General features: G+C 25.0%; 8 protein-coding genes across 13 annotated transcripts; 3 read left to right on the top strand and 5 right to left on the bottom strand.

The window, feature by feature from the left end:
• Positions 1 to 126: 126 nt before the first annotated feature.
• Positions 127 to 2,039, top strand: LOC122853767. The gene is made up of 5 exons (XM_044154185.1): positions 127 to 185; positions 246 to 372; positions 432 to 1,137; positions 1,214 to 1,467; positions 1,551 to 2,039. The coding sequence occupies exons 1-5, from the start codon at positions 127 to 129 to the stop codon at positions 1,644 to 1,646; spliced, it is 1,242 nt and encodes a 413-aa protein (XP_044010120.1). The 3' UTR covers positions 1,647 to 2,039.
• Positions 1,876 to 5,816, bottom strand: LOC122854839 (putative uncharacterized protein DDB_G0277255). Of its 2 annotated transcripts, XM_044155849.1 has the most exons (3): positions 5,462 to 5,816; positions 2,963 to 4,726; positions 1,876 to 2,879 (listed from the first exon to the last, which is right to left on the bottom strand). In XM_044155849.1, exons 2-3 carry the CDS (start codon positions 4,434 to 4,436, stop codon positions 2,713 to 2,715), a joined length of 1,641 nt encoding a protein of 546 aa, XP_044011784.1. In that variant the 5' UTR covers positions 4,437 to 4,726; positions 5,462 to 5,816; the 3' UTR covers positions 1,876 to 2,712. The 2 variants fall into 2 exon arrangements, with proteins under 2 accessions (XP_044011784.1, XP_044011783.1); XM_044155848.1 differs by lacking the exon at positions 5,462 to 5,816 and having other exon boundaries at positions 2,963 to 5,387.
• Positions 5,817 to 7,321: 1,505 nt separating this feature from the next.
• Positions 7,322 to 10,948, bottom strand: LOC122854838 (dolichyl-diphosphooligosaccharide--protein glycosyltransferase subunit STT3B). Of its 2 annotated transcripts, none has more exons than XM_044155846.1 (5): positions 10,354 to 10,948; positions 9,573 to 10,271; positions 8,182 to 9,501; positions 8,000 to 8,090; positions 7,322 to 7,832 (listed from the first exon to the last, which is right to left on the bottom strand). In XM_044155846.1, the coding sequence occupies exons 1-5, from the start codon at positions 10,563 to 10,565 to the stop codon at positions 7,755 to 7,757; spliced, it is 2,400 nt and encodes a 799-aa protein (XP_044011781.1). In that variant the 5' UTR covers positions 10,566 to 10,948; the 3' UTR covers positions 7,322 to 7,754. The 2 variants fall into 2 exon arrangements, with proteins under 2 accessions (XP_044011781.1, XP_044011782.1); XM_044155847.1 differs by having other exon boundaries at positions 7,322 to 7,861; positions 10,354 to 10,929.
• A 2,047-nt stretch (positions 10,949 to 12,995) lies between these two features.
• Positions 12,996 to 14,584, bottom strand: LOC122854837 (isopentenyl-diphosphate Delta-isomerase 1). Its single transcript, XM_044155845.1, has 3 exons — positions 14,450 to 14,584; positions 13,705 to 13,991; positions 12,996 to 13,633 (listed from the first exon to the last, which is right to left on the bottom strand). Exons 2-3 carry the CDS (start codon positions 13,978 to 13,980, stop codon positions 13,172 to 13,174), a joined length of 738 nt encoding a protein of 245 aa, XP_044011780.1. The 5' UTR covers positions 13,981 to 13,991; positions 14,450 to 14,584; the 3' UTR covers positions 12,996 to 13,171.
• A 267-nt stretch (positions 14,585 to 14,851) lies between these two features.
• Positions 14,852 to 15,997, top strand: LOC122853765. Its single transcript, XM_044154184.1, has 4 exons — positions 14,852 to 15,084; positions 15,178 to 15,301; positions 15,378 to 15,871; positions 15,968 to 15,997. Exons 1-4 carry the CDS (start codon positions 14,893 to 14,895, stop codon positions 15,995 to 15,997), a joined length of 840 nt encoding a protein of 279 aa, XP_044010119.1. The 5' UTR covers positions 14,852 to 14,892.
• Positions 15,998 to 17,072: 1,075 nt separating this feature from the next.
• Positions 17,073 to 21,531, top strand: LOC122854831 (leukocyte receptor cluster member 8 homolog). Of its 3 annotated transcripts, none has more exons than XM_044155838.1 (7): positions 17,073 to 17,350; positions 17,499 to 17,635; positions 17,715 to 18,130; positions 18,198 to 19,483; positions 19,557 to 19,890; positions 19,957 to 20,164; positions 20,791 to 21,531. In XM_044155838.1, the coding sequence occupies exons 2-7, from the start codon at positions 17,568 to 17,570 to the stop codon at positions 20,951 to 20,953; spliced, it is 2,475 nt and encodes an 824-aa protein (XP_044011773.1). In that variant the 5' UTR covers positions 17,073 to 17,350; positions 17,499 to 17,567; the 3' UTR covers positions 20,954 to 21,531. The 3 variants fall into 3 exon arrangements, with proteins under 3 accessions (XP_044011773.1, XP_044011772.1, XP_044011771.1); XM_044155837.1 differs by having other exon boundaries at positions 17,074 to 17,350; positions 17,482 to 17,635; XM_044155836.1 differs by having other exon boundaries at positions 17,074 to 17,635.
• Positions 21,425 to 24,948, bottom strand: LOC122854832 (cAMP-dependent protein kinase type I regulatory subunit). 2 transcript variants are annotated; one of them, XM_044155839.1, is made up of 6 exons: positions 24,930 to 24,948; positions 24,520 to 24,734; positions 23,481 to 23,790; positions 23,120 to 23,386; positions 22,850 to 23,053; positions 21,425 to 22,778 (listed from the first exon to the last, which is right to left on the bottom strand). In XM_044155839.1, exons 2-6 carry the CDS (start codon positions 24,682 to 24,684, stop codon positions 22,603 to 22,605), a joined length of 1,122 nt encoding a protein of 373 aa, XP_044011774.1. In that variant the 5' UTR covers positions 24,685 to 24,734; positions 24,930 to 24,948; the 3' UTR covers positions 21,425 to 22,602. The 2 variants fall into 2 exon arrangements, with proteins under 2 accessions (XP_044011774.1, XP_044011775.1); XM_044155840.1 differs by lacking the exons at positions 24,520 to 24,734; positions 24,930 to 24,948 and adding an exon at positions 23,921 to 24,265.
• Positions 24,949 to 25,624: 676 nt separating this feature from the next.
• On the bottom strand, positions 25,625 to 27,106 carry LOC122854834 (queuine tRNA-ribosyltransferase accessory subunit 2). The gene is given in 5 exon segments (XM_044155841.1): positions 25,625 to 25,766; positions 25,842 to 25,928; positions 25,930 to 26,096; positions 26,181 to 26,795; positions 26,871 to 27,106. Coding segments are annotated over 5 exon segments (1,092 nt in total). The 5' UTR covers positions 26,988 to 27,106; the 3' UTR covers positions 25,625 to 25,660.
• Positions 27,107 to 27,418: the final 312 nt, after the last annotated feature.

The raw sequence follows: 27,418 nt of genomic DNA, 5'->3' as shown, positions 1-27,418 counted from the left end.
AATATAGGCCAACTAAGCAAACTCCATTTTAACAAATTTAATAAATCAATAAACAACTTCAGGTTTTATTTTTAAATTTGTTTGTTTGTTTTTTCTTTTTATCGGTTAGAAAATTCATTAGGAGTCATGATTAATGATCAAAAATTCATATGGGATGATTTTTATAAAAGTGTTGTTCCATTGGGGTAATTGTTACTGTTAAATTTACAATTTAAACAAATACTATATATTTATTTTACTTACAGGACTGATAAACAAGATAAAATTAAAAGTCAAAAAACAAATAAGACTATTTTAAAAAAATCAAAGCTATATTGTCCCCATGGTTATTTAATTTTAAATATTTCAGATACTTTAAATCCAGAAGAAAAGGTAAATTGTCATTAAAAATTATAATATATAAATAATATTATTTTTTTTTTGGCTTACAGATACGTTTTCGTAAATGTTATCAACGTAAAATTAAAATACCAGATATAATAATTTTAAAAGACATTAAAAATTTAGTATTATTTTTAATAAAAACACCAATTAATAAAGAATTTGTAAAATTTTTTCATTTAAATATTGTTGATCGTTTTTTAAGATGTCTTATTATGTATTTTCAATTATATATTGACATATGGAATGAGCATTTTAATAATAAATTAAAAATTAAAAAATTACAAAATCCATTTGCTGGTGGTAAACGTATAACACATTGTAATGAATTAAAAATATTAAGATGTATTTTAGCTAAAGAATATTGTGATATTATAACTGGTTGTGATGAAAGTATTAATTTTCATCATATGAAAACATCATATGGTAAAATTATATTATCAGTACAATCACAAGGTGAAAAAGATTTACGTTTATATGAAATTTTACTAAGTATTTCTCATAGAATTGTATGGATTGCATTGAAACGACAAAATTTTAATTTAATTGAAATTGAAATTCATCGTTTATTTTGTACTGATTCTTATAATTCAGCTAAACGTAAATATGGTGATGTTATTTATCAAAATATTCAAAATGATGATATTGAAATTTTACATGGTAAACAAATTGATAATAAAAATAAATTATTAAAAAATTCAACGCTACCAAAATTGATAATTAATGATGCTGATGATTATAGAATATTATCTTTAGGTATATACTTCTTACAATAAAAAAGTTTTATCATCAAAAGTTGACTAAAAGTTTGTACTAATAATTTATTTGTTAGGAATAATTGATGCTGAGTTTAAGGATCCTCGTATTGTTTATTTAAAAAATTGTCTTTTGGCCAAGGAAGAGTCATTACAAAGTATGAATATTAATATTGGAATACTTGGTCATCCAAGATCTAATTATGACATAATGCTTTGTCCAATTGGTTTGTCTAGCCACTCCAATAAAGATGATGATGATGAAGATGATAAAGATGACAATTGGCAAACAAGAAAAAGTTCAACAAATGAAAATATTAAAAAAGCAAGTGTAAGTTAATTTAATTAAATAAAAATAATATTATATAATAAATATATTTGACTTTAATTATTTTTAATCTGTGTTGAATTTAGATTATCGAAGATAAATTTACAAATATGCCAGAGTATAGCTCAGATACAGAAATTATAGATAAATTTCCAGTGAAAATAATAAATAATAATTCATAATAAAGAGGGTAGCAAAAAATAATCACTACAAAAGAAAGAAAAAAATTGTAAAAAATATTATACTTATTGTAATTATTACTAATTGAAAAATAATAATAATAATATGATACAAATTGAATTTTAGTATTAACTAATATTACCACCTAAAAACCAAGTAGAGGTTTATTTTATTTTTTTTTTTTACTTTTTTTTTGACTCAACAATTATAAGTCATTTTGAATTCTATTTGAAAACATTGGCTTCGTAGACTTTTATCTCAGTCATTATTTTTTTTTTTTCTATAGAAAAGTTGTACTTTTCTTCACACACAATCACACATCCAATCACATCAACGATTTTTAAAATACAACTATTATTTATTGTTTTTTTTTCTTTTTGCTTTTTTTTAGCAGACACTTTGAATTATAAAGCACTAGGTAAATAATAATGTCATCTTTTTTATTTCTTGTATAATAATTACTGGTGAAAAAATTAATTTTCTAAAATTAATTGTATTGTTTTTTCCAATAAGTGTTACAAAGTGATTTGCAATATTTACAAAGCGACATTAACAATATTTTTCTTAATTGAAAGATAAATAGTTTTTTTTTTGTTTTTACAAATTTACCTGTGTTTTTTTTTTGTTCTTGTTTTATTTTATTTTTACATTTTTTAAATATTATAATTTATTTGCCATGAATAAAGTGTAAAAAAATCAGTGTCTCTAGAAATTTAACTAGAGTTTGAAATACTTTTTCTAATGATTTTAAAAATACATTGTTCAATACAAAAACAATAATTTTTTTCTTATTAATTTGTTTAGTTAAAAAATCCATATTATTCAACTTCATTAGACACATTTGAATTATTTTTGACACAACGATAAAATACATGTGTTACACTGATCAACACATACACAAATTATTTTCTACAATTAAACTGATGTACACATGTCAAAAGAAAAGAAAAAACAAAAAAAAAAATGATTTTCTTTTTAAAAAATAGATATTTTAAATTAAAAATCAGTATTTCACATTTTTTTTTTTTTTACTTTTTAAGATGATAATTGTAAAGACTCGTTGATAGGCTACGAAGCAATATCAGACATAAGTTGGGCAAGTAATGCAGGCTCCAATAAACCATGTGTTTGTCCCATTCGTTCAAGATTTCTTACATCTTTATCAACAGCTTCTAGTGCACGTTCAAGTTCTTCTTCTTCTTCTCTTGATGGTTCAAATTCACCATTACGACTTTCTGTTGAAAAATAAATAAAAAAAAAATTCAAATCACATTATTCATATTTAACAAAAAAAATCAAATAAAGAAACCAAACTTACCAGTAAATAAATCATTAAATGCATCAACTGGTAAATTATTTAAAACATTACCAAAGTCATGCTCAGTAGGATCAAGAGCAGCAAATACTTCATGATCACCAAGTTCAACTTTAAGACTACTCGTTAATCCAAGTGGACCAAGTCCAAGTCCAATATTTGGTGATGTGCCAGTATTTAATGCATTACCACTGTGAGTCATTGTATTTAAATTATTTAATGTTTTAATTTGTAATAGATCATTATGTATAATATTATTTGTATATTGTTGATGTTGATGTTGTTGGTGTTGCTGCTGTTGTTGTTGTAATGGTTGCAATAATTGAGGTGGTTGTAACAATGGTGGTGGTTGTAACAGTGGTGGTGGTGGTGGTGGCGGTGATAGTAATGGTAGTTGTTGTTCATTTTTAACAACAACAATATCATTTAATTTTTCATTAATTGATTTAATTGTTGTTGGTATTACTGGCGATGTTGTTGATATTTGTCGTTTACGTTTTTTAGATTTTGTTGTTTTATTTATTTTTGGTTTCATTATACATTGTGGTATTGTTGTTGTTGCTGTTGTCGTCGTTGTGTTTATTGTCGTCGTTGCCGTTGCAGTTGTTGTTGTTGCTGTTGTTAATGCTGTTGTTGATGTTGATGATGTTAATGATTTTTTACGTGTCTTCTTTGGTTTAATTTCTTGTGCTTTACGATTATAATTATCACGTTTACGTGCATGTTCTGTACATAATGGTAATTCATGTGAAACATCAAATACCGGTATACAACATTGTGTATTATCACTAAATTTAGCAGTACAATGTTCAAATAATAATTGATCAGTATTAAGCATAATATGTTGTGAACAATGACGTGTACAAGGTAGTGATAATTGTCGACAGCCTTCAATACCACATTGACCACCACTTAATGAAGGATTACTTGTTGTTGTTGATGATGATGATGAAGATGATGAGGATGATGATGAAGAAGAAGTTGTAGATGATGAAGATGATGATGATGATGATGAGGATGAAGATGACGGTGATGATGAAGATGATGAATCAAATGTTTGTATATTTTTATTATTTATTGTATTTTTTTTTCTAATTTCTCCAATAATACGATTTCTAAATGTATCACCAAGTAAACGTTGTGTTCTATCACGTATTAATATTTCAGATTCTTGTCCACCTTTATGTAATTGTATAAGACGACGACGTAATTGTGATCTAATTTGTGATAATCTTGCTGATCTTGGTCCATTATGTTCATTATCAATTGGTGTAAACCAGTGTCTTTGATATATTGTTAATTCATCACCACTTGATTCACTATCTGATATTTCATCACCAGCACGTGGATAATATAATAATGTATGATCACGTGATTGACGTCTTATTAAATTTATATTTTGTCTATTTAATTTATTATTACCACAACGATAATCATTTGTTGTATATTTTAATTCATAATTACGTATATTTTTCATATCTCTATTTTTAATTAAATCATTATTATAATCATTATAACCATTTTGTATATTTATTGTATCACTATAATTTGTTAATCCATCATCTGGTAATTTTATTCTTCTTTTTTGACATTTATTATTATTACCACGTGTTGTTGTTGTTGATGTTGTCTTTGTTGTTATGTATTTTGAATTTTTAATATCAATATTTTTATCTGTTATTGTTGATAATATTGGTTCTGGTTCACAAAATACATATGGATCAGGATCTGCTTTTGTATCAGTCTTTAACAATTCGTTTAAACGATCTGAAAATTTTAATTTATTGTCCATGCTCAATGGTATTTTCATTGATTGATTTGCCATTTGTAATTATTCTCAATTTATTTTCACTTTTATATTACCACATTTTTTTATTTTATTTTAGTAATACTTCAATGTCAAAATAAAAAAAAAAAAAAAAAACAAAACAAATGTATTCTATTTTTTAAAAAGTTCCAAAGACCCATATGCAATAATCTCGTTAAATTATAATTAACTTGATTGTTTATTTATTTAAAAAAAAAAAAACTAATTAAATAATTTTATTTGTTTATTGTTTTGTTTATCAAGTTTGTAATAAATAAAATACGAGACAATTGCTAAATGGGTCTTGGAGCAATTATCATTATTGAAACATAATTATTGTTAATAATAATTAATTTTTTTGTCATACAGTTGTTTTCATTATGATATTTTTTTGTTAACTATTGAATTATTATACATTTTATAAACTGACATTAATTTAAATATATATTTTTGTGTTTACTATTATTTCATCACTAAAACTTTGTTGATTTATCAATCAATTTTGACAAACATTTATGTTTCACAATATTTATTATTTGTTGGTTATGTTTGCCTCTCTCTTAAATTCATTCAATAACAACGCTTTTTTTTTTTTTTTTTTTTTTTTAATCAACAATCAACCTGAATATTAATCACAAATTAATTTAATTATTAACACTTTGAGTTATTAATCAAATTTTAAAAATAATACTCACTTAATAATTATTGTCTTCTTTATTTTTTAATCCACAAAATGAATATAAAAATTAATGAAAAAAAAAAAAAAACGATGCACCTCAAACTATGTACATAAGGTCAGGGGTTCGAAATATGTAATTTTTATTTAAACAATATTTTAATCCATAGACATTGTCACACTGTAAATTAATTTATTAATAATATTATTATATTTTTATTTATGGTTTTAATGTTATCATGTAACACCTGTGTTCACATTTAATTATCAATATATAATTTTTTTTTTGTGTATAATAACATTAGAAATAGACATGTCAATGTTGGAGGCAGCAAGATGGCGGTCGCAACACACAACAATTACTTTTTTTGTGTTTGTGTGGAAAGCATATACATGTATGCTTATTTACCAATATATACATACACTATTCACATTGTTATATATTTATTAATGCAATTATTATTTTGCATAAATAAATTCATTTATAATAACAATGCCAATAACAATTAAATATCATTTACAAAAGAAATAATTTTTTACTATTTTATTTTATATGTATGTATCATATAAAAAAATTATAATTAATTAATTAATTAATTAAACAATTTTATAAATTTATACTTTACTTTTATATGTATAATAATTATTTATAATTGTTTTTTTTTTTATTGCAACACAACTTTCAAAATCTGTATGTGAAAGTAACTATTATTTATTGTTGAATTAATGAGTTTTTATATAAAATTGTTTATTAATTTTTATAAATAATAGCTTTTGTTTATTTATTGTTAATATATAATTAATAAAAATTAATGTATTTATGAAAAATTATATTGATTGGCTTGATTTTTAGATACTAAAATTTACAAACTAGAGAAAATTGAATTTAAAAATGTTAAAAATGAATTGATAATCTGCAGAAAAAAGAGTTTAAATTGGAACATCATCTAATTATAATACTGCAGATATTAGAATAACAATAGTATTTTATTTATGCAACATTAAATGACTTTCAAATGTATTCGTTGTAAGATTGAGGAAATAATGGACTTTATAGTCTATTCTTACGAAATTCGAAATCAATAGTTTCGATGATGACTTATTAGACATTCAAATTGTTGGAGATTATTATAATCATGTAATATTATGATGAATTTATGGGTGAAATCATCAAGTATAAATTAAAAACTTCCTGAAAATTCTTACAAAATTTGGAGTTAATGATTGGAAAGATAATTTAAAATCATTTGGAAATATTGTCATCAATTGAGACTATTTTTCATGTAGAATCATCACATAGATGATTGATGTTGACACTTATTCCATCATCATTTATTTTATCATCATCTGCAACGTTTTATGTTTCATAAAATTTATATTTTAAAATTACAACTAGTAGGGTATGATAGAAAAATAAACTTGCAGTTCTTATTTTATATGAATATTTATCTTTCAATAATATTCAAAACAACAATAAATGTTTTTTTTAACAAAAAAAATGCATACAATTATTGCCCAATTAAAACATAGGCTTATTTTATACATAAAGAGTACAAAAATCGCACAAGCATTCTCTACATAAATTTTTTCTTGTTTTTCACAAAAAAAAAAAATAATAATAATTGTCGTCTTATGTAATATTAATATTATTTCAATGAAAAAAAAAAAATAGAAAATAATAGTAATAATAAAATTGTACCGTTTAATTGTGACTGAAGGGAAGAACAAAATTAAAAAAAAAAAAAATTGTGAAAGTGAACACATATAGCTGGAAATTATTAGACTGATTTTTTTCTTTTTTTTTCCCCTTTTTATATCAAAATAAATTGAGATAGTAAAAACAATTTTTTAGCTTTTTCATATGACAATTTATCTAATGAATTATTCGTGTTTTAATTACAAACAAAAAAAAATAATAATAATTAATGGAATGCAGCTACAGATGTGTATTAACCACGTTTTTTTTCTCCTTTTTTTTCAAATTACCATAACACATTGGCATCACATTATCAAGAAATAAAAAAAAAAAAAATATTAGAAGAAAAAAATCTCTTGATAGTCGTCGTATTGAATGTTCAAATGTACGATGTATTATTAATTTTTTTTTTTTTTTTCCACGCAATATTTAAATATTATTTTTATTATTATTATTACTATTATTACTTTTGTTTTTTTTTTTTATTATTTTCATTCTTAATTTTCCTTCAAATAGGACGGTGGTTTTAGAGTTTATTGAAAAATTGGATCAGAATGTGTGTGTGTGTATTTTTTTTTTTGACTAATTGGATAAAGATTTCAGCAGATATTTATATTTACACTCTCTTTTGTGGTTTCTGTCCTTTGACGATGGTCGGTCGGCCTTTGATGAAGCCCTTCTTACGACGTGTAGTCTGAAACATTAATGTCGAGCCCCCCATAACTTTAAACAACACTTGAATATTATCCCAACAACATTGATTTAAAATAAAAGAAATGATACGAAGAAGAGAAAAAGAATAAGAAAAAGAAAATTTATTAGTTTAAATAGATAATTTTATATTAAATTATTATAACAAACCTTTTTACTATGATAGCTGCTTGTTGGTCGTGTAATTGTACGTTCAGATAGTGGAATTTTAGGTCTGTTAAATTCACTAGGTTTTTTAACTCTGAAATAATAATAAATGACAATTTTTTTTAGTATATAATTATCATGAAAATTTATAGATTGTATTATATGGTTTGATGATTGTTTTTTACCTGTAAATTCTAACAAGCCAATGTTCAGTTGTATATGCTTCATCCAAATATGTTAGTTTAAAATTTTTATTACCAATTTCAGCATTACGTGTACGATCATAACCAGCTGGTGATCTATAATCAACAGTAACTTCACCAAAACGATAATAACTCAATTTATACATAAGTGAATTTAATAATGTTGGTGATCCTTCAGCATCAACACGAAAATCTCCACGTTCAGTAAAATAATCACTTTCACGTATATCTTGTGGATGTTCACCTTCAGCAATTCTTACCATCCATAAAAATTTATTAATATCATCACCAGAATAACCAATCATACCACCAAATATAACAAGTACATAATCAACATCAAGTGATGTCATAATATCATATGCTTTTGGTTCAGTTGAACTCATTGCTTTACCAACAAGTGCAATATGTGAATTATTCCATGTATTATTATCAACAAGTGTTGTTCTATTAGCCATACCAGCAATTTGATAACCATAATCCCACCATGACATAACACGTGCATCTTGTGGTGTATTTTGTGCAAGCCAATAATATGCTTCTCTAAAATCATCAAGTATACTACGTCCACCATCACTACTATATGATGCAAGAACAATTGATGGACTTGAATATGCATTACTTGTAACCCATGTACAATGTACAGTAAACATCATTAATAACATTAATAAACCAATGACAATACCATTTCTTAAATTTGAACCAAGACCATCAACATTACCCTTTTGTTTTTCATGTTTCATTCTTCTTAATTTACCAGCTTTATCATAAAGACCACGTCCAGGACTTTTTTCATGTTCATTATCAGTTTCTTCATCACTACTATCACCAACATTATTTGTATCACGTGTATTATTATCTTCTTCTTTTAAAAATAATTCTAATAATACACTAAATGCAACACCAGCAAGCATACATACAACTGGTGTTAATGTTAACATTAATCTAACCATAACACCAGCAAAATAAACTGCACTTAATGCATATAAAACAACAAATACACGTTCATCATTAATACGTTTTATGCAATACCATAAACCAACTGGAAATGTTGTTACAAGTATATGAAGATCAAAAAAGAAACTAAACCATGTTGTTGGTTGATGCTCTGATACTGATGCTATTATTGGTATATGAATTTTAGCATAACCAGTATCCCATAAACTATAAAATCTTCCACTCCATGGTGCAACAACACCAGCATATGTTAATAATGTTACAGCAACTAATAATATAACAGCAAGTACACCAACAATACCAGCAAAATATTTCATTTCATTTTTACTCAATACAGTACGAAGATATCTGTTGACAAAAAAAAAAAAATGATTAATGAAAAAGATAATTCAATTATTAATAATTAAATAAATATTAACCTTAGTGTTGCTATGAATATTAATAGACCAAATACACCACCAGCAGCCATATGCTCAGATGTTCTTATTGGTTGAAAACCAACAAATGGAATTTGCATACTGAATAATAATCCAAGTATATAAAATGTTGTATAACTGACAAATAAACGATTACTATATCTATTCATAACCAATAATACAAATACATGAAATGGTATTAAATTGATTATAAATACATAACCACCCCATGCTGATACCATGTAAAAATATGATAATGCAGTTAATGATGCCCATAATATTGATCCAGTTTTAACTGATTTAACCCAAAAATAATATGTTATTTGTAATGCAAATATTGCAATTCCTTCATTATCATAACTTCCAGCAACTGATCTTGATATATAACCAGGTGCAATTGCAATAAAACAAGCAGCAAATAGCCCAGCACCAGAACTCCATAATTCTTTTGTCAATAAATATGTTGATATTGATGTTAAACCACTAAATATTGGTGCTAAAAATACACATATATCTCTAATATGTACTGGAATGTTTATTGAATGAAGTACATAATGTATTGCACCGGATGTTATCATAAGACCTGGATAAACAGTACCACCAACAATACGTCCAAGTGGATACCATGCTCTTTCATCAAACCAATTTAAAAAATTATAAAAACCATGTTGTACCATGTATGCTGTTGCTCTGTAATTAAACCTGTAATAATAATCATAATTATAAATTTTTTTTTCTGTTTTAACCGGTTGATATAAATATATAAATTAAAAATATAATATACCATGGATCAAATTCATGAATAATACTCTCAAATCTTATTACTGCAAATAATCTTGATGCAAAACCAGATATCCATGCAAGTAAAAGAACAGTAAATGTTATTAATGAACTAAGTCCAGCGGCATTTGTCAACGTGGATGATTTCATCTGTTTTGCCATTGGTTTTTTATCCGGCAAAACAACTTTTTTAGCAGTACTTGATTTAGACTGCATTTTTAAAAAACTTTATTTTAATTTATAATATTTTTATATAATAATCATTTAGTTTTTAATTATTTAATGATACTGTTTGTATAAACTATTTTATTTTATTTTTTTTTCTTTCATAAAATGCCACGACGATGAAAAGGAAAAAAAAAAAAAACGACACGTAGTAATTTTGATTACAATCACGAAGAGGCCACCGTGTCACCACCACATCAGCTCACCACACCAGTGATTATCAAGTCACCAGTGAACCAATCTTCTTCACAAATTATTGAAGAGAAGAAAAAAAAAATTATTAGATTTATTTTTTTTTCTATATACATGTAATTATATGTACAATATATATATGTACACCACTGTACACTTCGAAACTTATTAAGGCTTTTTACAATTTACAAGATTTATTTAATCAAATAGAACTTGGACACGTCAAGCAAATGATAAAATTTTTTTACTTTTTGCGCATGACACTGCGCAGTGCTCGATAGAAAATTACTTATTTTTAGTGTTCCGTAGGACACTTATGTTTTTGCTTTTCATGTGACTTTTTTGTTATTTCGAGATAAAATGTAAAGTTTTCTTCGATTTTTCTTCGACTTTGTCCGATATTCTTCCGTTTCCTTCCGATATTTTTCCGTAATTCCCCGATATTTCTCCGATTTTCTCCGTATTGCTCCGATTTTCTACGAACTTCTACGATTTACTCCGCTTTACTTCAATTTTCTCCGCATATTGTTGAATAAAAATTTCGAAGAAAAATCAAAAAAATCATTCAAACCCGATTATCTCCTAATTTTATGATTTTCGAATGCATTTTCTCCGGTTTATTCGATTTTTAAAAATTTTTTTAAAATCGGAGAAAATTTAAAGAAAATCGGAGAAATTGTGATTTCAAAAATATTTCCATCAGGAAGGTTATACCAAATGAAGATTTTTATAAGTATGTTACTTAAAACGATCAAGACTATATTTGCGAATTGCGAAGATAAAAAACAAAAAGCAGAAAGCCCTGTTGAAGGAGACATTTTCGAAATGATAAAATGCGTATATAAAACGTTTTGAGGAGATTCCGAGTGCGTTAAAATGGCTTTTTCGACTGGTATCATAAATTGTTGTCAAATTAATTTTTTTTATCTTTTAATTTTAATTGAAAATTTAACAATACTTCCACGTTATCGAAAAATTTATGAAATTTTATCACATGCTATTGTCGTCGTCGTACAAATAATACTTTACTGACAATCAGTATGTTTAACCTAACAAGTAAAGTAAATGAAGTAAAAATTTTTGAAAATCAATCACCTCTTTTAAAATTATTGTAAAGACGGTCTCTGCACGTTTTATCGTACTCGGGAGAACCGAATTGAATCGAGCTTTAAAGAGAGCAAATCTTACCGCCACAATGTTTTTTCTTGAAAAAAGATTTTTATTACTTTGAAAAAAAAGAGTATAATTCATTGATAAATTTCAATGAATATAAATTGTTTTAAATATATTTTTTAAATTCATTTTATCAATTCATTTTATCAATTATAATTGCCATTTTTCCAACGATGGGTCATTTTCGTAAAGAGGTGGAGAAATGACGGAGAAAAGTTGGTAAAAAGTTGGAGAAAAGTCGGAGAAATATTTCTACCAGGGATAAAAACATAATTAATATTTATTGCAAAGTTTATAATAATAATCATAATAATAATAATTTATATAAAATAAAATCTTACAAAATAATCAAAATATAATTTTGTTGATGTTGTTGTATCAGATGTTTAAATGCATCGCCACCATTGCATCAGTAATTACTAAATTACAACTGTTGTTAATGTTGTTGTTGTTCTTCTTCAGAATCATCATTATCATCATCACCTTCTTCATCATCAGTGTATTTTTTTTACGTGAAAATTTTTTAAAATTCCATCCTTTTTCATTTTTAAAATAATTTTCGCCAACAAACTTCGTTAACCTTTTTCCAACCTTTCTTCAACCAAAAATTTACTCCAACTTTTTTCCAACTTTTCTCCAACCATGGGTCATTTTCGTAAAAAGGTGGATAATAATTGAAATAAAAGTTGAAGAAATATTTAATATTCTTTTATATTTTTTAAATTAAAACTTAATGAGGTTTGAAATATATTCTTTCTTGATTTAATAAAACATCATCAACTACATCAACTATCAAGCATCATCATTATTATTATTATTATTATTATATTATTATTGTAATTTTCATTAACATTTTCTTTTCAAATCAATGTACATATATATGTGGGTATACAATGTTGAGATATCTATTTGCCAAAATATGTATTATTTCATTGTTGTATATTAACAGATTCTTATTTTATAAAATTAAGTGGTATAGCAGTACAAAATACTATCGTTCGTTAGAACACAGTTTAAAATACTGATGCAAATCAACAATAATTAATAAAATCATTATTCTGTAACAAAAAAGTAATTTTATTATTTTGTCAATGTTTGTACTGTGTATATTATACTTTTATATAAAATTTAAAAAAAAAAATACAGTACAAACACAATAGGTATACATAAAATTAATTTTATAAAAATTATTTAATTTAAAAAAATATAGTTTTATATTGTTATAATATACACTAAAATCTTTGAATATTTTTATGATCTTGTACTTTTTCAAGATTATCCAAATTTTCCCACCAATATTTTAATTTATTTGTAAGAATAAGTTGAAACCATGGTGTCAATGGTGCATCACATTTACTTGTAAATTCATTAATTTTATCAAGTGATACCCATTGTATATCACTGACCTCATCTACATTCGGATTAATAGTTATTTTATTTTTTTTCAAAAATAATATATAATCAATCTCATGCTCTCCCCAAATATCATCATGACCCATTGCTTTATAATGAATTCTTGATAAATAAAAAAATTCATTAACATCAATTTCACTTGATGGTATACCAAGTTCATGAGTTAATCGTCTTCTAGCTGCTCGTTTTATTCCAATTGCATTATTTTCATCTGTTTCACCAGGTATTTCATCAAGTGGATGACTACAACAGGTATTTGTATAATAACCAGGAAATGTTATCTATAAATTTAAACAATAAAACATAAATTATTATCAAATTTTTTAAAATAACTTTTATCATGATAAATTACCTTTGAAGATGAACGTTTTTGTAGTAATAAATCACCTTTTTGATTAAATAAAAAAACACTAAATGCACGATGTAGTGGTATATTTTTATTTTCATCAATTTTATGACAATCTCGTTTTGTTGCATTACCAATTTGACGATCATTCTCATCAACAAGTATGCATCTTTCTTCAAGTGCAGCTTCTTGAAGTACAGCTATTTTTGGTGTAGCATTTAATACTCTTGATGAAGTGAAATTTCTAACAGCATTTTTAATACCTCCAGTTAATTTCAGCATTTTTATATATTCTGAAAGTAAATTATTTTATAAATTGATGAAGTGATTTAGCAACAATGTTATTGAGACTATTTACACAAATTTTAAAAGATCACAAACAGAATAATTTGAGGGATATTAATAGATACTAATTTGAATAATAAATAATTCAATAACTTGACCATGACACTCTTGACAATGATTCTTGTTAACCCCTCATTTTCATAAGTAGATCAAGTAGATTTACTTGTTGAAAAAAAACAATGTTAATATTTTTTGTTAGTCAATTGTTTAGTCTTATTGTTTTGATGTTTAAAAATTAAATTATAATTATTATTTGCTTATTTTTAAATGATGTGTGAGTTACAATATGTCAACATGTTGATAAACAATAATTTAAGATGTTAATTAAAACACAGCCCAGGGTATATATTTAATAATTTTAAAAGATATATGTGATAGTAAAAAACAAACAATTATCTAGACTTACTTTTTAGTAATCTCAATATTTATAAATCATAAAAAAAAAATAAAATAAAAGTGAAACTACTGTCAGATTCAGCCAGTGAATACTTATGTTGTGTCGTAGGTCAAAACGGAGTAAATGATATGTCTAAGTATCATAATAATAACAACGCTAAAATAATCATAATTATTACAGGTGATTACAGGGATGAGCAAGCACATGCGCAGTATGTAATTGATTTATAAATAAAGGTGTATTTACATCGTAAAATAGTCAAAGGAATTCTATTTATTCAAAAAGTTTTTCTATTCAATTTCTTGTAATTTAATTCAATAGATTTTTCAAATGACACTGCTTTTTCATCATCTTTATGATTATCTGGTGATAAATTATTATTTAAATTATTTTTAGGCATCAGTAACATGATAACTAGTATTTTTTTTTTTCATTAAATTGTTTGTCAGTTAATGCTGTTTAGTGTTGAAAGCTCTTTAAAAACTATCGAGCCAAAACTTGGTAATAATCAAATTGTAATTTTATCAACTATGAGTGAGTTCACAGCAAAACGTAAATTAAAATCAGATAACATTTTTTCTAAAAAATATAAGGGTACAAGTGAAATTTCAACACTTTCTTCTAACGAAAATGATAATAATAAGGTTAGTCCAACTGTACATTTGCAGTATAAACATGAATGTAGATTAATTGTTGAATTATTGTTGTAAAATATAAATACTCATTGTTTTTTTCAGATATACAATCAGCATCAAGGTCATTCAGACGCAAAAAATATGATAATTGATCTTGTTAATGATGATTGTCTGGCTCAAATATTCATGTATGTGCCAGTATGTGAAAGACCAAAAATTGCATTGGGTATGATAATTACAATAGCAATTAATTGATTTAAAAAAAAAAAAGATTTATTAATGATAATTTATTTATTTTTTAGTATGTCAAAACTGGAAAAGAGCCCTCGATTATTCTTGGGGTAATGTCAAAAAACTTGAACTAACTCATTGGGAATATGATGAGAATCCAACTTGTTTGAAGAAATATCCAACACCCGATGGAGAATTAAGCTTTTTAAAATCACTGCTTTATAAATGTGGTCGTTTTTTAACACTTATAGACTTGTCAGCTTATGGTTATAGTGACATAGTGCCAGTTATTAATGAATATTGTCCAAACCTCGTGAAACTTCGATTGAGATTTATCTATGATGACAATCAACTATTAAAACATAATGCATTTTTACGTCTATCTAAACTCAAAGTATTAACAGTTATATTTCACCCTATGAAAGATTACTCTAATCTTTTTCAGTTAATCATTGCATTGGAATTCCTTGCTGATACATTGACTGATCTGATTATACACAATTGGAAAGATGACAAAATCAGTATCAATGAAAAAATTCAGGATCTTCCAGATGACACTATTTCTGTAAGTGTATATTCTATTACAAAAAAAAAAAAAAACAATCGAAAATATTCTTTTTATTTTTTACATATACTTATATGAATGAAATTGCTTTTGCAGGTGATTCGTCGACTAAAGGCTCTGAAATAAAAGTTATTCGTGTACTATTGCAGTTATATTCAAGTCGTCAAATCTCTTTAAAAATCTATACTTATATGAATGACATTGCTTCTGCAGGTGACGTACGAGAATGAGCTGATCTTGATCGTATATCTATTACAGTTAATTGTTCGTCACTAATAGTTGAAACACCATATGAATCTAGTATTCACTCTCTGACTTATATATCATTGTTCATTACTAGATGTGTATAATCTATTATGATCATTACTCTACTAACGTCTTAAACACAACTCAGTTAATGAGTATAACTACATTGGATTTCAAGTATTACAGAGTTTTAGATCATGGTTTGTATGCTATGGCTAATACCATGAAGAATTTAACAAAGTTATCTATGAGATGTGAATTGATAACTAATGATGGTGTAGTAGCCATTTCAAAAATGAATAATTTAATAAATCTTCAGCTTATTGGCATAAATTATAGCATTGATTCTTCATCAATTTTATTGCTCAAAAACTTAATTAAATTAATGTTTCCAGCCAGCAATAAAATAACTGATGATGTAGCCTTGAAAGTTCTCGAAAATTCACCAAAGATGGAAATGATTTTTGCTGTAGGCACAGGTGTAACTGTTGAATTTATCAATAAAGCAGCAGAAATATCAAGAAATCGACAACAACTTTTGATTTCAGCTGTTAATTTCATATTTGATAAAGAACAATATGAATCGCTATATTTCCGAATTATTATTTGTATAGCAAAAAAAAAAAAAAAATAGACTTAAGTGACTTTTAATATTAAGATTAAAAAAAGAAATTTTTAACTGTTTTCAATTAAAATATAAAAGAGTTTTTAAATATAATATTGTACTTATTAATTATTATTTTAATTTTTAAGAAAAAAAAAGCTATAAATTCCCGCCTTTTTTTTTTTTTTATACGTCGATATAATCAGATGAAACATTTCACCTCCATGATGATCATTTCGATGATCATTGATGATTATTTCGGACACCTTCACAACTCTTTTTTTTCGCGCAATCTCACTGCGCATTTGTTTATATGTTTGTGTGTGTGCTATGTATACATATATGTATGTATATAGAGAGTGATTGTGTATAGAGGTGAAAATCCGATGCAAATTTATCATACACACAATGGCCGTCGAGTTATTTTATGTAAAATATTGAGAGTTATTTTAAATGAAAATTAATAATTAAAGTAGATTGATTGAATATCAAATAAGTATATTGGATGTTTAATAATTCGAGTCACCATATTCTAGGTCGTGATATTTGTGATAAATTAATACTCCAAAGTAGTTGTATTAATATATCAAGTCTTCGTGTGTAATTTGTGATTGTATATTGGTTAAAAAGTTAGTTCGTTTGGATTCGTATTTTTCTCTTTCCCCGTTTATATCTTAGTTTTATTTTTAATTTTGATAATAAATATTGTTTAAAAGTTATTGTATTTATTAAAAATATTGAGTTATGTCGGAAAGTGAAGCTGTTGCATCTCAACAGACACAGCAGCAGCAGCAACAACAACAGCAGCAGCAGCATTTTCTTCAACAACCAGTTAATCAAAATTCAATGGCAAATATGGCATGGCAGTATCCTCAGTCTGGAAATATGCACATGTATTCAGGGTTTCCAGCAAAGTAAATAATTTAAAACTCGTTATTTTTATAATTATTAGCTAAATTATTAATTTAATATAAATAATTGTTGTTATTTCAGTCAACAACAAATGTATGGACAGGGTTACAACAATCCATCAGCTCAAATGTATTATTATCATCAAGGAATGATGCCGGGATATGGACAACAAACATCATTTAATCCGCAGCAAGTACAATCTCAAAATCTACAAAATAATCAGGTTAAACAGCAGCAGCAGCCACAACAACAACAACAACAACATATTCAAGGACATCAACAAATGCCACCAACACCAGGACAACTTCAACCAATGGCACTGGATTCTGATTCGGAACTTCCACCTTTACCACCAGGACCACCACCACCTCCACCTCCACCACCATCATCAACAGCATCATCAACATCAAATCAACAACAAACTAATCAAAATCAAATGTTTATGTATAATTCATTTCCTTATAATGGATGGAATGATACTAACAATGATATGAGTCGTAAGTTTAAAAGAAAAAACTTTAATTTAATTAATAATTAATACATTTTTTTTTTTTTTTTTTTCAGAATTTAATGGACAAATTAGATTTAATCTTCCCAATAAAAAAGCAGGTCTTGGTTTTGTACCATCAGGAAATAGTGGTGCAGCTAAAAAAAAACGTAAAAGAAATAAAAATTTGGCACAACAATTTCACAATTCATTTCAGACAAATAATACAAATACAAATAATACAACAACAACACCACCAACACCACCAACAGCAGTTGCAGCAGCAGGAGCAGTAGTAGCAGATTTTACTGGTAGTAATAATCAGAATATAAAAAATAATAATGAATTACCACCATTACCACCAGCACCACCACTACCATCAAAAATTGATGTACCACAAAAATTAATTAATATTCCATCAATTATTAATTCTCCTTCTGTTGATAAAATGATATCATCTCCTATACCACTTCCAAGTGATAATAAAATATCCCAACAATTAATTATAAATCAAAATCAAATTAAAACAACGGTAGGTACAACAATAACAAATACAAATCCAGTTGGTGATTGGCCTGATAGTTTAAAAAATTATGTTCATCGTTGTTATGAAAAATGTAAAACAGCAGTTGATAAAGATCAAGTTGAAATAATATTAAAAGGTAAAATAACAAGATCAGCAAATGATGGTTCATTATGGATTAAAGATTGGGATAAAGAACCATTACCAAGTATACATAGTGAACGTATGACAATGACTATTAAATCACAACAAAGTCCATTATTAAAACAAAATAATCAATTAATAAATATTGGACAAAATAATAATATACGTAAAACTGGTTTATCAACATCACTTGGTGCAAGACTTGGTGCACGTTATGCTATTGGAAATAATAAATTAAAATCACATTCAAAATCACGTTCACGTTCACGATCACGTTCACGTTCACATAGTCCACCATCACGTAAATATCGTCGTAGTGCATCATCATCATCATCAGATACAAGTGATCGTGAACATGATTATAATAATAAAAATACAACAACACCAACATCATCAAAATCTAAAAAATCAACACGTAATAATAAAACAAATCATAGTAGTAAAAAAAATAATAAAAAAAATAAATCAACAACAAAATCATCATCATCACATTTTTATTCGGAATTTGGTAATACAACAAATGAAGAACTTGGATCAAAAGAAAAATTACAACAACGTGCTGCAAGATTTCATGATACAATTAATAAAAATTCATCAATAAATAAAGATGATAATAGTACAGAATTTGATTTTACAGGATTACATATTGTTGGTACTTGTAAAGATCTTGAAAAACCATATCTACGTTTGACATCAGTAAGTTTTATTATCAATTTTTAAATTATTATTTTTTAATTTAATTTTTAATTTAATATTTTTTATTTTTCAGGCACCAGCTGCATCAGCTGTACGACCGGTAAGTGTTCTACAAAATTCATTGGTACATGTGAAAAATCGTTGGGTTAACAATCAAGATTATCGATATGCATGTGATCAATTGAAATCAATTCGTCAAGATTTAACAGTACAAGGTATTAGAGATAATTTCACTGTTCATGTTTATGAAACACATGCACGTGTTGCACTTGAACGTGGTGATCATGAAGAATTTAATCAATGTCAAACACAACTTAGAATGCTATATCAAGATTTAGGTGGTGATAATCGTTGTGAATTTGTAGCTTATCGAATTCTTTATTATATATTTACTAAAAATACACAAGGTAATATTTTAAATCTAACTTGATGATTATAATTTTAATAATAATCATTTTTTTTCTTTTTTAAAGATTTAACAACAATTATGGCAACACTTAATGATGATGATAAAAATGATGAATGTGTTAAACACGCTTTAAAAGTACGTTCAGCCTGGTGGCTTGGAAATTATCATGTATTATTTAAATTATTCAAAAGTGCACCACGTATGGCAGCTTTTTTAATGGACTGGTTTATTTCGCGAGAGAGAAAAATTGCATTGAAGAACATGTTGAAATCGTATGTATATCTAGTCATAAATTTTTTATCTCTATATTCATTTCAGCCCTATAACACATTTATTTTTCATTTGAATAATAAAAAAAACAACAGTATCATTATTCATTAGTGAATATAAAAAAAAAAAAAGAATTTAAAATAACACAACTAGAGGTACTTCGGGACACAAATTTTTTAAGGCCCCATTGTACATCTCTAACAATAATAGATTTCTGTTTCAGGCCAACGATTGCTGCAATTTTTTTTAATTATAAATTTAATTTATTTAATTTATTTTAATAATATTTTCAATGATTTAATATATTATAATTTATAAAAATTTTAAATTATTAATTTAAAATTTTTTTAATTCTATTTTAAATATCGTAGAATTTGAGAATTTTAATTTGATGATTTTTTAATTTTCATTTATTATATATTAATACGAGTAAAAAATCCAAATTCAATTGACAATTTAATTAACAATTTACTGAGTTAATTTTTCAGTTATTTGTTTATCAAAAAAATTATCATAAAAATTGGAAATTTATACTCGAAATGATTTTTTTTTTATTAATTTGTTTTTTTTTTTAATTTTTTTTTTCCATATTATTGTACTAATGATATGAATTCGTTCTGCTGTTTAGCTATCGTCAAAATTTGGCTGTTGATTTCATCATTGCGGAATTGGCCTTTCAAACTTTGGACAAATATTATGAATTTGTGACTGAATTCGGACTGATTTATTCCGATAAAGATCGACAATTTCTTGATTGCAAAGCGAGCAGTGTTTCATTAGGTAGTTGGTAGAAGATACGAGCTATATTAATACAAATAAAAATTTTTTAATTATTGTTTTTTTCTTTAAACAAAAACAAATGTTAAAAAATCATACTCGTCCAACTTCTATCATCAATTTTTGTGTGTAATTGCACAAGAAAAGAAAAAAAATTTGTACGCAAATTTTTTTTTTCTTTATATTGTATATACTTTTTCTTTTAAATATTCATCTATATATTTATATATACATATGTACAATGTATTTATATAATTATATATTTGCTTGTATATATTTATATATAATTAATTTTTTTCTTCATACACGTTTGTATGAATGATCTGTTAAATTTCGTGTTGAGCAAATAAAAGTGTTCTCTTGACTTTTTCTTGAGTTACAACACTTGGCTCTCTTTAAATCTAATTCTACTAAAAAATATTTTAAAAAAACCTGCTCGTCTTGTATTAGTCAACTAGTGCAGTAATATAAATTCAAGTTGTACATAGGCTCTTTATGTTAACTGAGGATAATATAAAATTAAGATAAACTGAAAAATGAGAAAAAAAAAAATTGATCAATAAATAACTGGGTTACACGCGATTGTCGGGAAGTGATAACAACAATGAGACATTTTTCTTAAGGATTTAAATGTGATGTTTAATCATGCAGTAAAAAAAAAAACACAATCATCATTTTTGATAGTATTTAAAATACTTATGTTCCCAATGATATAAAAAATATATTTAATCATTTTTCATTAACAATTATTTATGAAAAATGATAATAAATATTTATGCTAACAAAAAATTTACGTGATCAACTCGTTGATACGAGAATAGCATCATAAAATTTCCACAGCTTTTTGGATGATTTTTATAAATTAATATGGAAATCATTGTTAGACACACCAAGACAAGGATCAACCAAAAAAAACATGAAGGATTATTTGACATAATATATTTAAAATAAATTAAATTTATTTAAATATAAATAACAAAAGGGAAACATTACAAAGTGATACGTTCATCATCATCATCATTATTATTATTGTTATTATTATCATCATCATCATCATTGGGAAGAAGATCTGAGGGACAACAAGCTTATCAAGAAATAACTATAAATAATTATAAATTATTTTTTTTAACAAATCATTGGAAATATATGCAAAAAAAAAAAGTGAGATTTAATTTTTAAAAAAATAATAAATATCTCACTTTTAATATTAACAAAGAAAAAATAATATTTTATTTATTTTTCTCTGTTTAATATTTAAATTAATAAATTCATTAATGTTTAATTTTGACATCGCTGTATCTGCCTTTTTTTTTTTTCTTTTTTTTTTTGTGTGTACATAATAAAGTAATTGAATTATTTCATTTTTCAAAATAATGACTATTTTTATTTGACCTTAAATAAATTATTAGCATGTATATTATTTTTCTATAATTAATTTTATTATTACAGTGTGTGTATATAACATTACAATATCAATATATTATACGAATAATAACTGAATAGTTATTTAAATTAAAATCATAAAAATATTCATAACAATGAGATAAAAACAGGCATATTTAAAGTGTATTTTTATGACTATAATATTTCCAACAGTCACATGTAAAATTCAATTTTACAATTACACTGAAAAAAAAAACTTTAATAAGCTGTTTGTTTTTGTTTATACTGAAAGTGATACAAAACTGTTGTATTGTGTTATATTTCTTTTTAAAATATCAGCACATAATCCCAAGACCCGCTCGAAACGTGCTCTATCAAGTTTAATGCATTTAAGTGGACCATTAAGACAAGCAACTGTTGCTGCTCTTGGTCTGTCCAATAGTAAAGCTATTTCACCTGTAAAAAAAATTTAGATTAATTAAAAATAATATTAGTTAAAATAATAAAAATAAATAATTTAAATTTACCGAAATAATCAGATGGACCAAGTCTTCCAACTTCTGTTGGTTCATCACCTTCACTTCTTTGTTGTAAAACAATAGCAGTACCTTCAACAATAATAAAAAAATCTTCACCAGGTTCACCTTGACGTACAATTGTTTCACCTTCTTCAAAAACAACTGGTTCAAGTGCATCAGCAACAGTTAATCTTTCCCATTTATCCAAAGAATCTAAAATAACAAATTTATTAATTAAATATTTATTATAAATAATAAAAAAAAAATAAATTAACTTACCAAGAATTGATACTCTTGATAAAAATTCTTCATACATTTTTCTTTTTCTTATTGTTGAACCCATAAGTATACGACGATAAGAATCACGATCAATACCCCAAAGTTTAACATCTGTTCTAGCTCTCACTGTTGCTGCACGTAATGTACCATAAATTAATGCCAATTCACCAAAACTACCACCCTCACCAATAGTCGTAGCTAACTCTCCATTAACAAATATATCAACTTCTCCCTGATCAATAACATAAAAGTTATCACCTTCATCACCTAAACAACAACAAAAACAACAAAAAAAAAATACAATAAATAACAAATATAATTATTTTATAATTTTAAATATAAAGATATATATTAAAATAACCTTGACGTATTATTGATTCACCAGGTGAAAAAGTTATTGGAAACATTGCATCAAATATATCAGATTTTTCATTTTCATCAAGATGTGAAAATAATACATTTTTAGCAATAGCTTTACTTAATGCTGCCATTGTTTTGTAATCTTTTGGTACAATTTTTTTCACATAATTTGTAGCATCTTCTTCACTAACTGGCTCAGCTGATATACCACCTCGTCTTCTTGGTATTTGTGGACCTTGTTGACTAACTGGAATATCTTCAATGTCTTCTGGACTTGTTGCCATTTGTTGTTTTGCATCATTTGCTTGTTCCTTAAATTAAAAAAAAATAATTATTATAAATTATTTTAACAATTATAAACAAATTAATAATAATTGTTTTGTTTTTTTTTCTGTATCTAGAAGTATTTATTTATATTTTTGTATAGTGTGTTGTGTGTACCTTCTCCATGTTGTGTATTTTCACTGATAATATTATTTTTAAATTAAAAATAAACACTTAAATTATTTATAAATAAAAAAAAATATTTGTATTTTATATTATTTAATAATTCTTGAAAAAAAAAATTTATTATGTTGTGTGTGTGTTCACAATTGGCAAAGGTATCACCACGTTATATTTTGAGAATATTCTAAAATTAGAAACTTCCAGTCACCCTAGGTATAGCCAACACTATTCATTCGTTGACTTTTTAACTTTAAAATATTATAATATTATTGTATGTATTATTATTAAATGACAAACTATCGTTGACTCACATTAAATGTCAAAAAGAAGCCAGTGAAAATGAAGGCATATACTTTTTTTCTATAGCGCGCGCGCACACGTGTCTATGTCATTTGTAAATATCATCAACTTATTATAATTATTTTTTTATTTTTTTATTTTTTTTATCATCATATTGTTTTTGTTTTCAAGTAATTGTTTACTTTTTGATAAAAAAATTATCATTACATTATTTAGCCTTGTCGAAATAAGTATTATTTTGTTTTTTTTTTTTTTCGATTATTTTTAATTTATAGTTAATTAATAATTCTTACCCTTTCAAGTTTTTGAAAATATTCACGTAAAAATGATATTGGATTTTGTGGACGTCCAACACAAAGTTGCACAATACAATCTTTTAATACTTGTTGAATATTATTTTTTTGTACATATGAAAATAATTCACGTAAACTTTGTTCTTCCTCGTGATTTGCCGCCATTGTTTTGCAATAATTTTTTTTCTTTTTTTTTATAATACACTTGTACTGTTAAAAAAAAAATAACAACTTGTTTTTTTCTTTAATCATTCAATTGTAATTTATTATTATTAATTATATTTGTTTAAAATTTTAAGAAAAAAAAACTATTTTTTTATTAATTATTTCGCAATAATAGTCATATGAATTATAAATAATTCATGAGCTTTAATGAACACTAAAAAAAATGTGATGGAAATTCCTACCTGTATATTTTTTATAAATATTTTTTAATAAACATTAATAATATTATATTATTATAAACAATTTTAGAATATCCTTGATAAATTATAGCTGTCATTTGATATTTTTTAGTACATATTTATATCAAATTAACTTGTAATTTACTCCAATTTTTATTGAGTGTCATTACGTACACACAAGAACTCATACACAATTGTTGAAATAATAAAACTGTCGAGATTTTTTATTTATTTTTCGTTATCAGTGTTTTTAAATTAATATTTTTTTTCACATTTATTTTGTAGTATTTAATCAATTATATTGTTTTTATGAATAATTGTTTGATTATATCAATTAATCACTACACTTACAAATATGTCATTTTCAATCAATATGTGTAATCATCAAACAATTTACACATACAATTGGTGTTTATGGCAGTTTCTATGTGTATGAAAAAAAATAGCTAGTCCGCATGTGCAAAGTAAATTCAGGTATTAAAAAAAGAGAGAAGATAAAAAGTAAACAAACGTAAATGTTATATTTAATTGAATTTATTAAAAAAGCAGAAGAAATATCAAGAATTCGAAAACGACGTTATGAACCACCATATTTAGAAATTCTTATTCATAAAAGAAAATAAAAATTAATATCTAAAAAATTAATTAATTAGTTTTTTTTTGTTTTTGTGATAATTAGCAAGTAAATTAATAAACTTTTTATGAAATTATTTTTATTTAAATGTACTCATTTTTTATTATAAAAATAAAGCTGATATTTGTTTTTTAAAATCACTAAAAGTTCCAGATTTTATATGTTTTCTAATGGCTTTAAAAAATTCTAGATACTGATGTGTATTGTGTCTGAAAGAAAAAACAAATAAATTAATAAATTATTTAAATAATTTACATCAGTATAAAAAAAAATAATTTACTTACATCATTAATAATATATAACACAGCATTTCTTTTGTGTTATGTAAATGATTGATATAAGCTTTAGTATGATTTTTGCATGTTAAACACATCTTGCTCATCATTATTACGAATAAGTGTAAGAGCTTTCGATGCTTCAGTAAGAACATATGGATATGATGAATCAAATATATCAATTCCTGATTCAATTAATTCCAAAACAACAAGAGGATTCCAACAGCCCATTGATACCTTTAATTTTTCTGCTGGTAATAAATTCTGTTTAAAAAAAAATAATACAATTACAGTAATCTATCGTATATAATTGATAAAATTAAATTTAAATTGTTATTTTAAACTTACAATTGTGTGTTGAACAACTTTTTCAATATCAGTAAATACCAAGTCTTGAATATTTGGTCCATTTTGATGTATACCATCAATAACATATCCTGATAAATTCATTTCTAGTAGTAATTTAACAGATTCTTCACGTGCATGTAAATCGAAACCTCCTTCAACTGGTCCCAATAGAAAATTATTTTTTAAAATTTCAGATGACTCGTGTCTTTGATAGCAACGTTTTAATTGACTTTTACTATTTTCCATACTTTTTGATAAACGTTTTTTTGTACTATCTTTATTAACATCACCATCACACAGTGCCATGTAAATATCAGGTTTTAAAATTTCAACAGTATCCATGTATTTTTTAGAATCTAAATAATGATAACCATGTTTTGTCCAAACTGCAATTGAATCGTTTTTTCTTTTTGTTGGACTATTTTCTTCAGCTGGATCTTGTATTGTTAATAATGTTGGATATTCTTTCATACTAACAAATTCAGTAAATGATAATTTTGATTGACTTATTGAATCAGTCATTGTTACAACTGATGGCAATGATACTGACAATAATTGTTGTTCATTTGTCAACATTTTTAATACATCTTTTGTCAAATGTGGTACAGTTCCACGCTGTAAATTAAAAAAATTATCATATCAATTAAATTTATTATTTTTTAAACAATTAAATTATATAAATAAACTTACTTTTGTATAAAGTAAAACAAGTGGAGTCTCAAAAATAATATCTGGAAATTTTGAGAATTCAGATAATGTACCTAAACGAGCTGCACATTTTGTTACAGCATCAGTTGTAAATTTCATTGTTTAATATTTTATAATTTAAAAAAGATAAAATAATAAAATTAACAATACATAAATATTTTATTTATTTATAATTGAAGATTGGAGCAAATATATTTAGCAGTTTAGAACACATGGACTTACAGGTGTTGTTTACAAATTACAAGGTAAAATTATTAAGTCATTTTTACACTGCTTTAAACTTTTCCATTAAACCAGAGAAAATTGAAATAATTGAGAATCGAAACTTGATTGAATATAAAAGCAAAAAAATAGAAATATTTTAAAATACTAGAGGGACACTTTGATTGAACAAAATATTTTTAAAAACACTTACAATGAAATAAAGTATGAAATAAACGGATAGAAAAAATGAGTAATTGTTATTTTAATTATAAAAATAATACAGCAACGTATAAATTATTAATAAATTATATAAATATAAAATATAA

The sequence above is a fragment of the Aphidius gifuensis genome, linkage group LG4 (genome assembly GCF_014905175.1).
Source record: "Aphidius gifuensis isolate YNYX2018 linkage group LG4, ASM1490517v1, whole genome shotgun sequence".
Taxonomy (NCBI): domain Eukaryota; kingdom Metazoa; phylum Arthropoda; class Insecta; order Hymenoptera; family Braconidae; genus Aphidius; species Aphidius gifuensis.
The sequence above is the reverse complement of the archived record's forward strand: the minus strand, read 5'-3'. Positions and strand labels throughout refer to the sequence as shown.

Excerpts from the sequence above, each read along its gene's own strand:
- LOC122853767 (XM_044154185.1), top strand. The coding sequence starts at position 127 with ATGATTAATGATCAAAAATTCATATGGGATGATTTTTATAAAAGTGTT. Across the intron at positions 186-245 it reads AAAAGTGTTGTTCCATTGGG|GACTGATAAACAAGATAAAA; the intron begins GTAATTGTTACT and ends TTTTACTTACAG. Across the intron at positions 1,468-1,550 it reads AAAATATTAAAAAAGCAAGT|ATTATCGAAGATAAATTTAC; the intron begins GTAAGTTAATTT and ends TGTTGAATTTAG.
- LOC122854839 (XM_044155848.1), bottom strand. The coding sequence starts at position 4,784 with ATGGCAAATCAATCAATGAAAATACCATTGAGCATGGACAATAAATTA. Across the intron at positions 2,880-2,962 it reads ATTTAATGATTTATTTACTG|AAAGTCGTAATGGTGAATTT; the intron begins GTAAGTTTGGTT and ends ATTTTTCAACAG.
- LOC122854838 (XM_044155846.1), bottom strand. The coding sequence starts at position 10,565 with ATGCAGTCTAAATCAAGTACTGCTAAAAAAGTTGTTTTGCCGGATAAA. Across the intron at positions 9,502-9,572 it reads ATATTCATAGCAACACTAAG|ATATCTTCGTACTGTATTGA; the intron begins GTTAATATTTAT and ends TTTTGTCAACAG. Across the intron at positions 8,091-8,181 it reads TGGCTTGTTAGAATTTACAG|AGTTAAAAAACCTAGTGAAT; the intron begins GTAAAAAACAAT and ends TTATTATTTCAG.
- LOC122854837 (XM_044155845.1), bottom strand. The coding sequence starts at position 13,980 with ATGCTGAAATTAACTGGAGGTATTAAAAATGCTGTTAGAAATTTCACT. Across the intron at positions 13,634-13,704 it reads AAAAACGTTCATCTTCAAAG|ATAACATTTCCTGGTTATTA; the intron begins GTAATTTATCAT and ends TTAAATTTATAG.
- LOC122853765 (XM_044154184.1), top strand. The coding sequence starts at position 14,893 with ATGCTGTTTAGTGTTGAAAGCTCTTTAAAAACTATCGAGCCAAAACTT. Across the intron at positions 15,085-15,177 it reads ACGAAAATGATAATAATAAG|ATATACAATCAGCATCAAGG; the intron begins GTTAGTCCAACT and ends TGTTTTTTTCAG. Across the intron at positions 15,872-15,967 it reads TTCCAGATGACACTATTTCT|GTGATTCGTCGACTAAAGGC; the intron begins GTAAGTGTATAT and ends TTGCTTTTGCAG.
- LOC122854831 (XM_044155836.1), top strand. The coding sequence starts at position 17,466 with ATGTCGGAAAGTGAAGCTGTTGCATCTCAACAGACACAGCAGCAGCAG. Across the intron at positions 19,484-19,556 it reads CATATCTACGTTTGACATCA|GCACCAGCTGCATCAGCTGT; the intron begins GTAAGTTTTATT and ends TTTATTTTTCAG. Across the intron at positions 20,165-20,790 it reads TTGAAGAACATGTTGAAATC|CTATCGTCAAAATTTGGCTG; the intron begins GTATGTATATCT and ends TCTGCTGTTTAG.
- LOC122854832 (XM_044155839.1), bottom strand. The coding sequence starts at position 24,684 with ATGGCGGCAAATCACGAGGAAGAACAAAGTTTACGTGAATTATTTTCA. Across the intron at positions 23,791-24,519 it reads ATTTTCAAAAACTTGAAAGG|GAACAAGCAAATGATGCAAA; the intron begins GTAAGAATTATT and ends TTTTAATTTAAG. Across the intron at positions 23,054-23,119 it reads ATCAAGAGTATCAATTCTTG|ATTCTTTGGATAAATGGGAA; the intron begins GTAAGTTAATTT and ends TTGTTATTTTAG.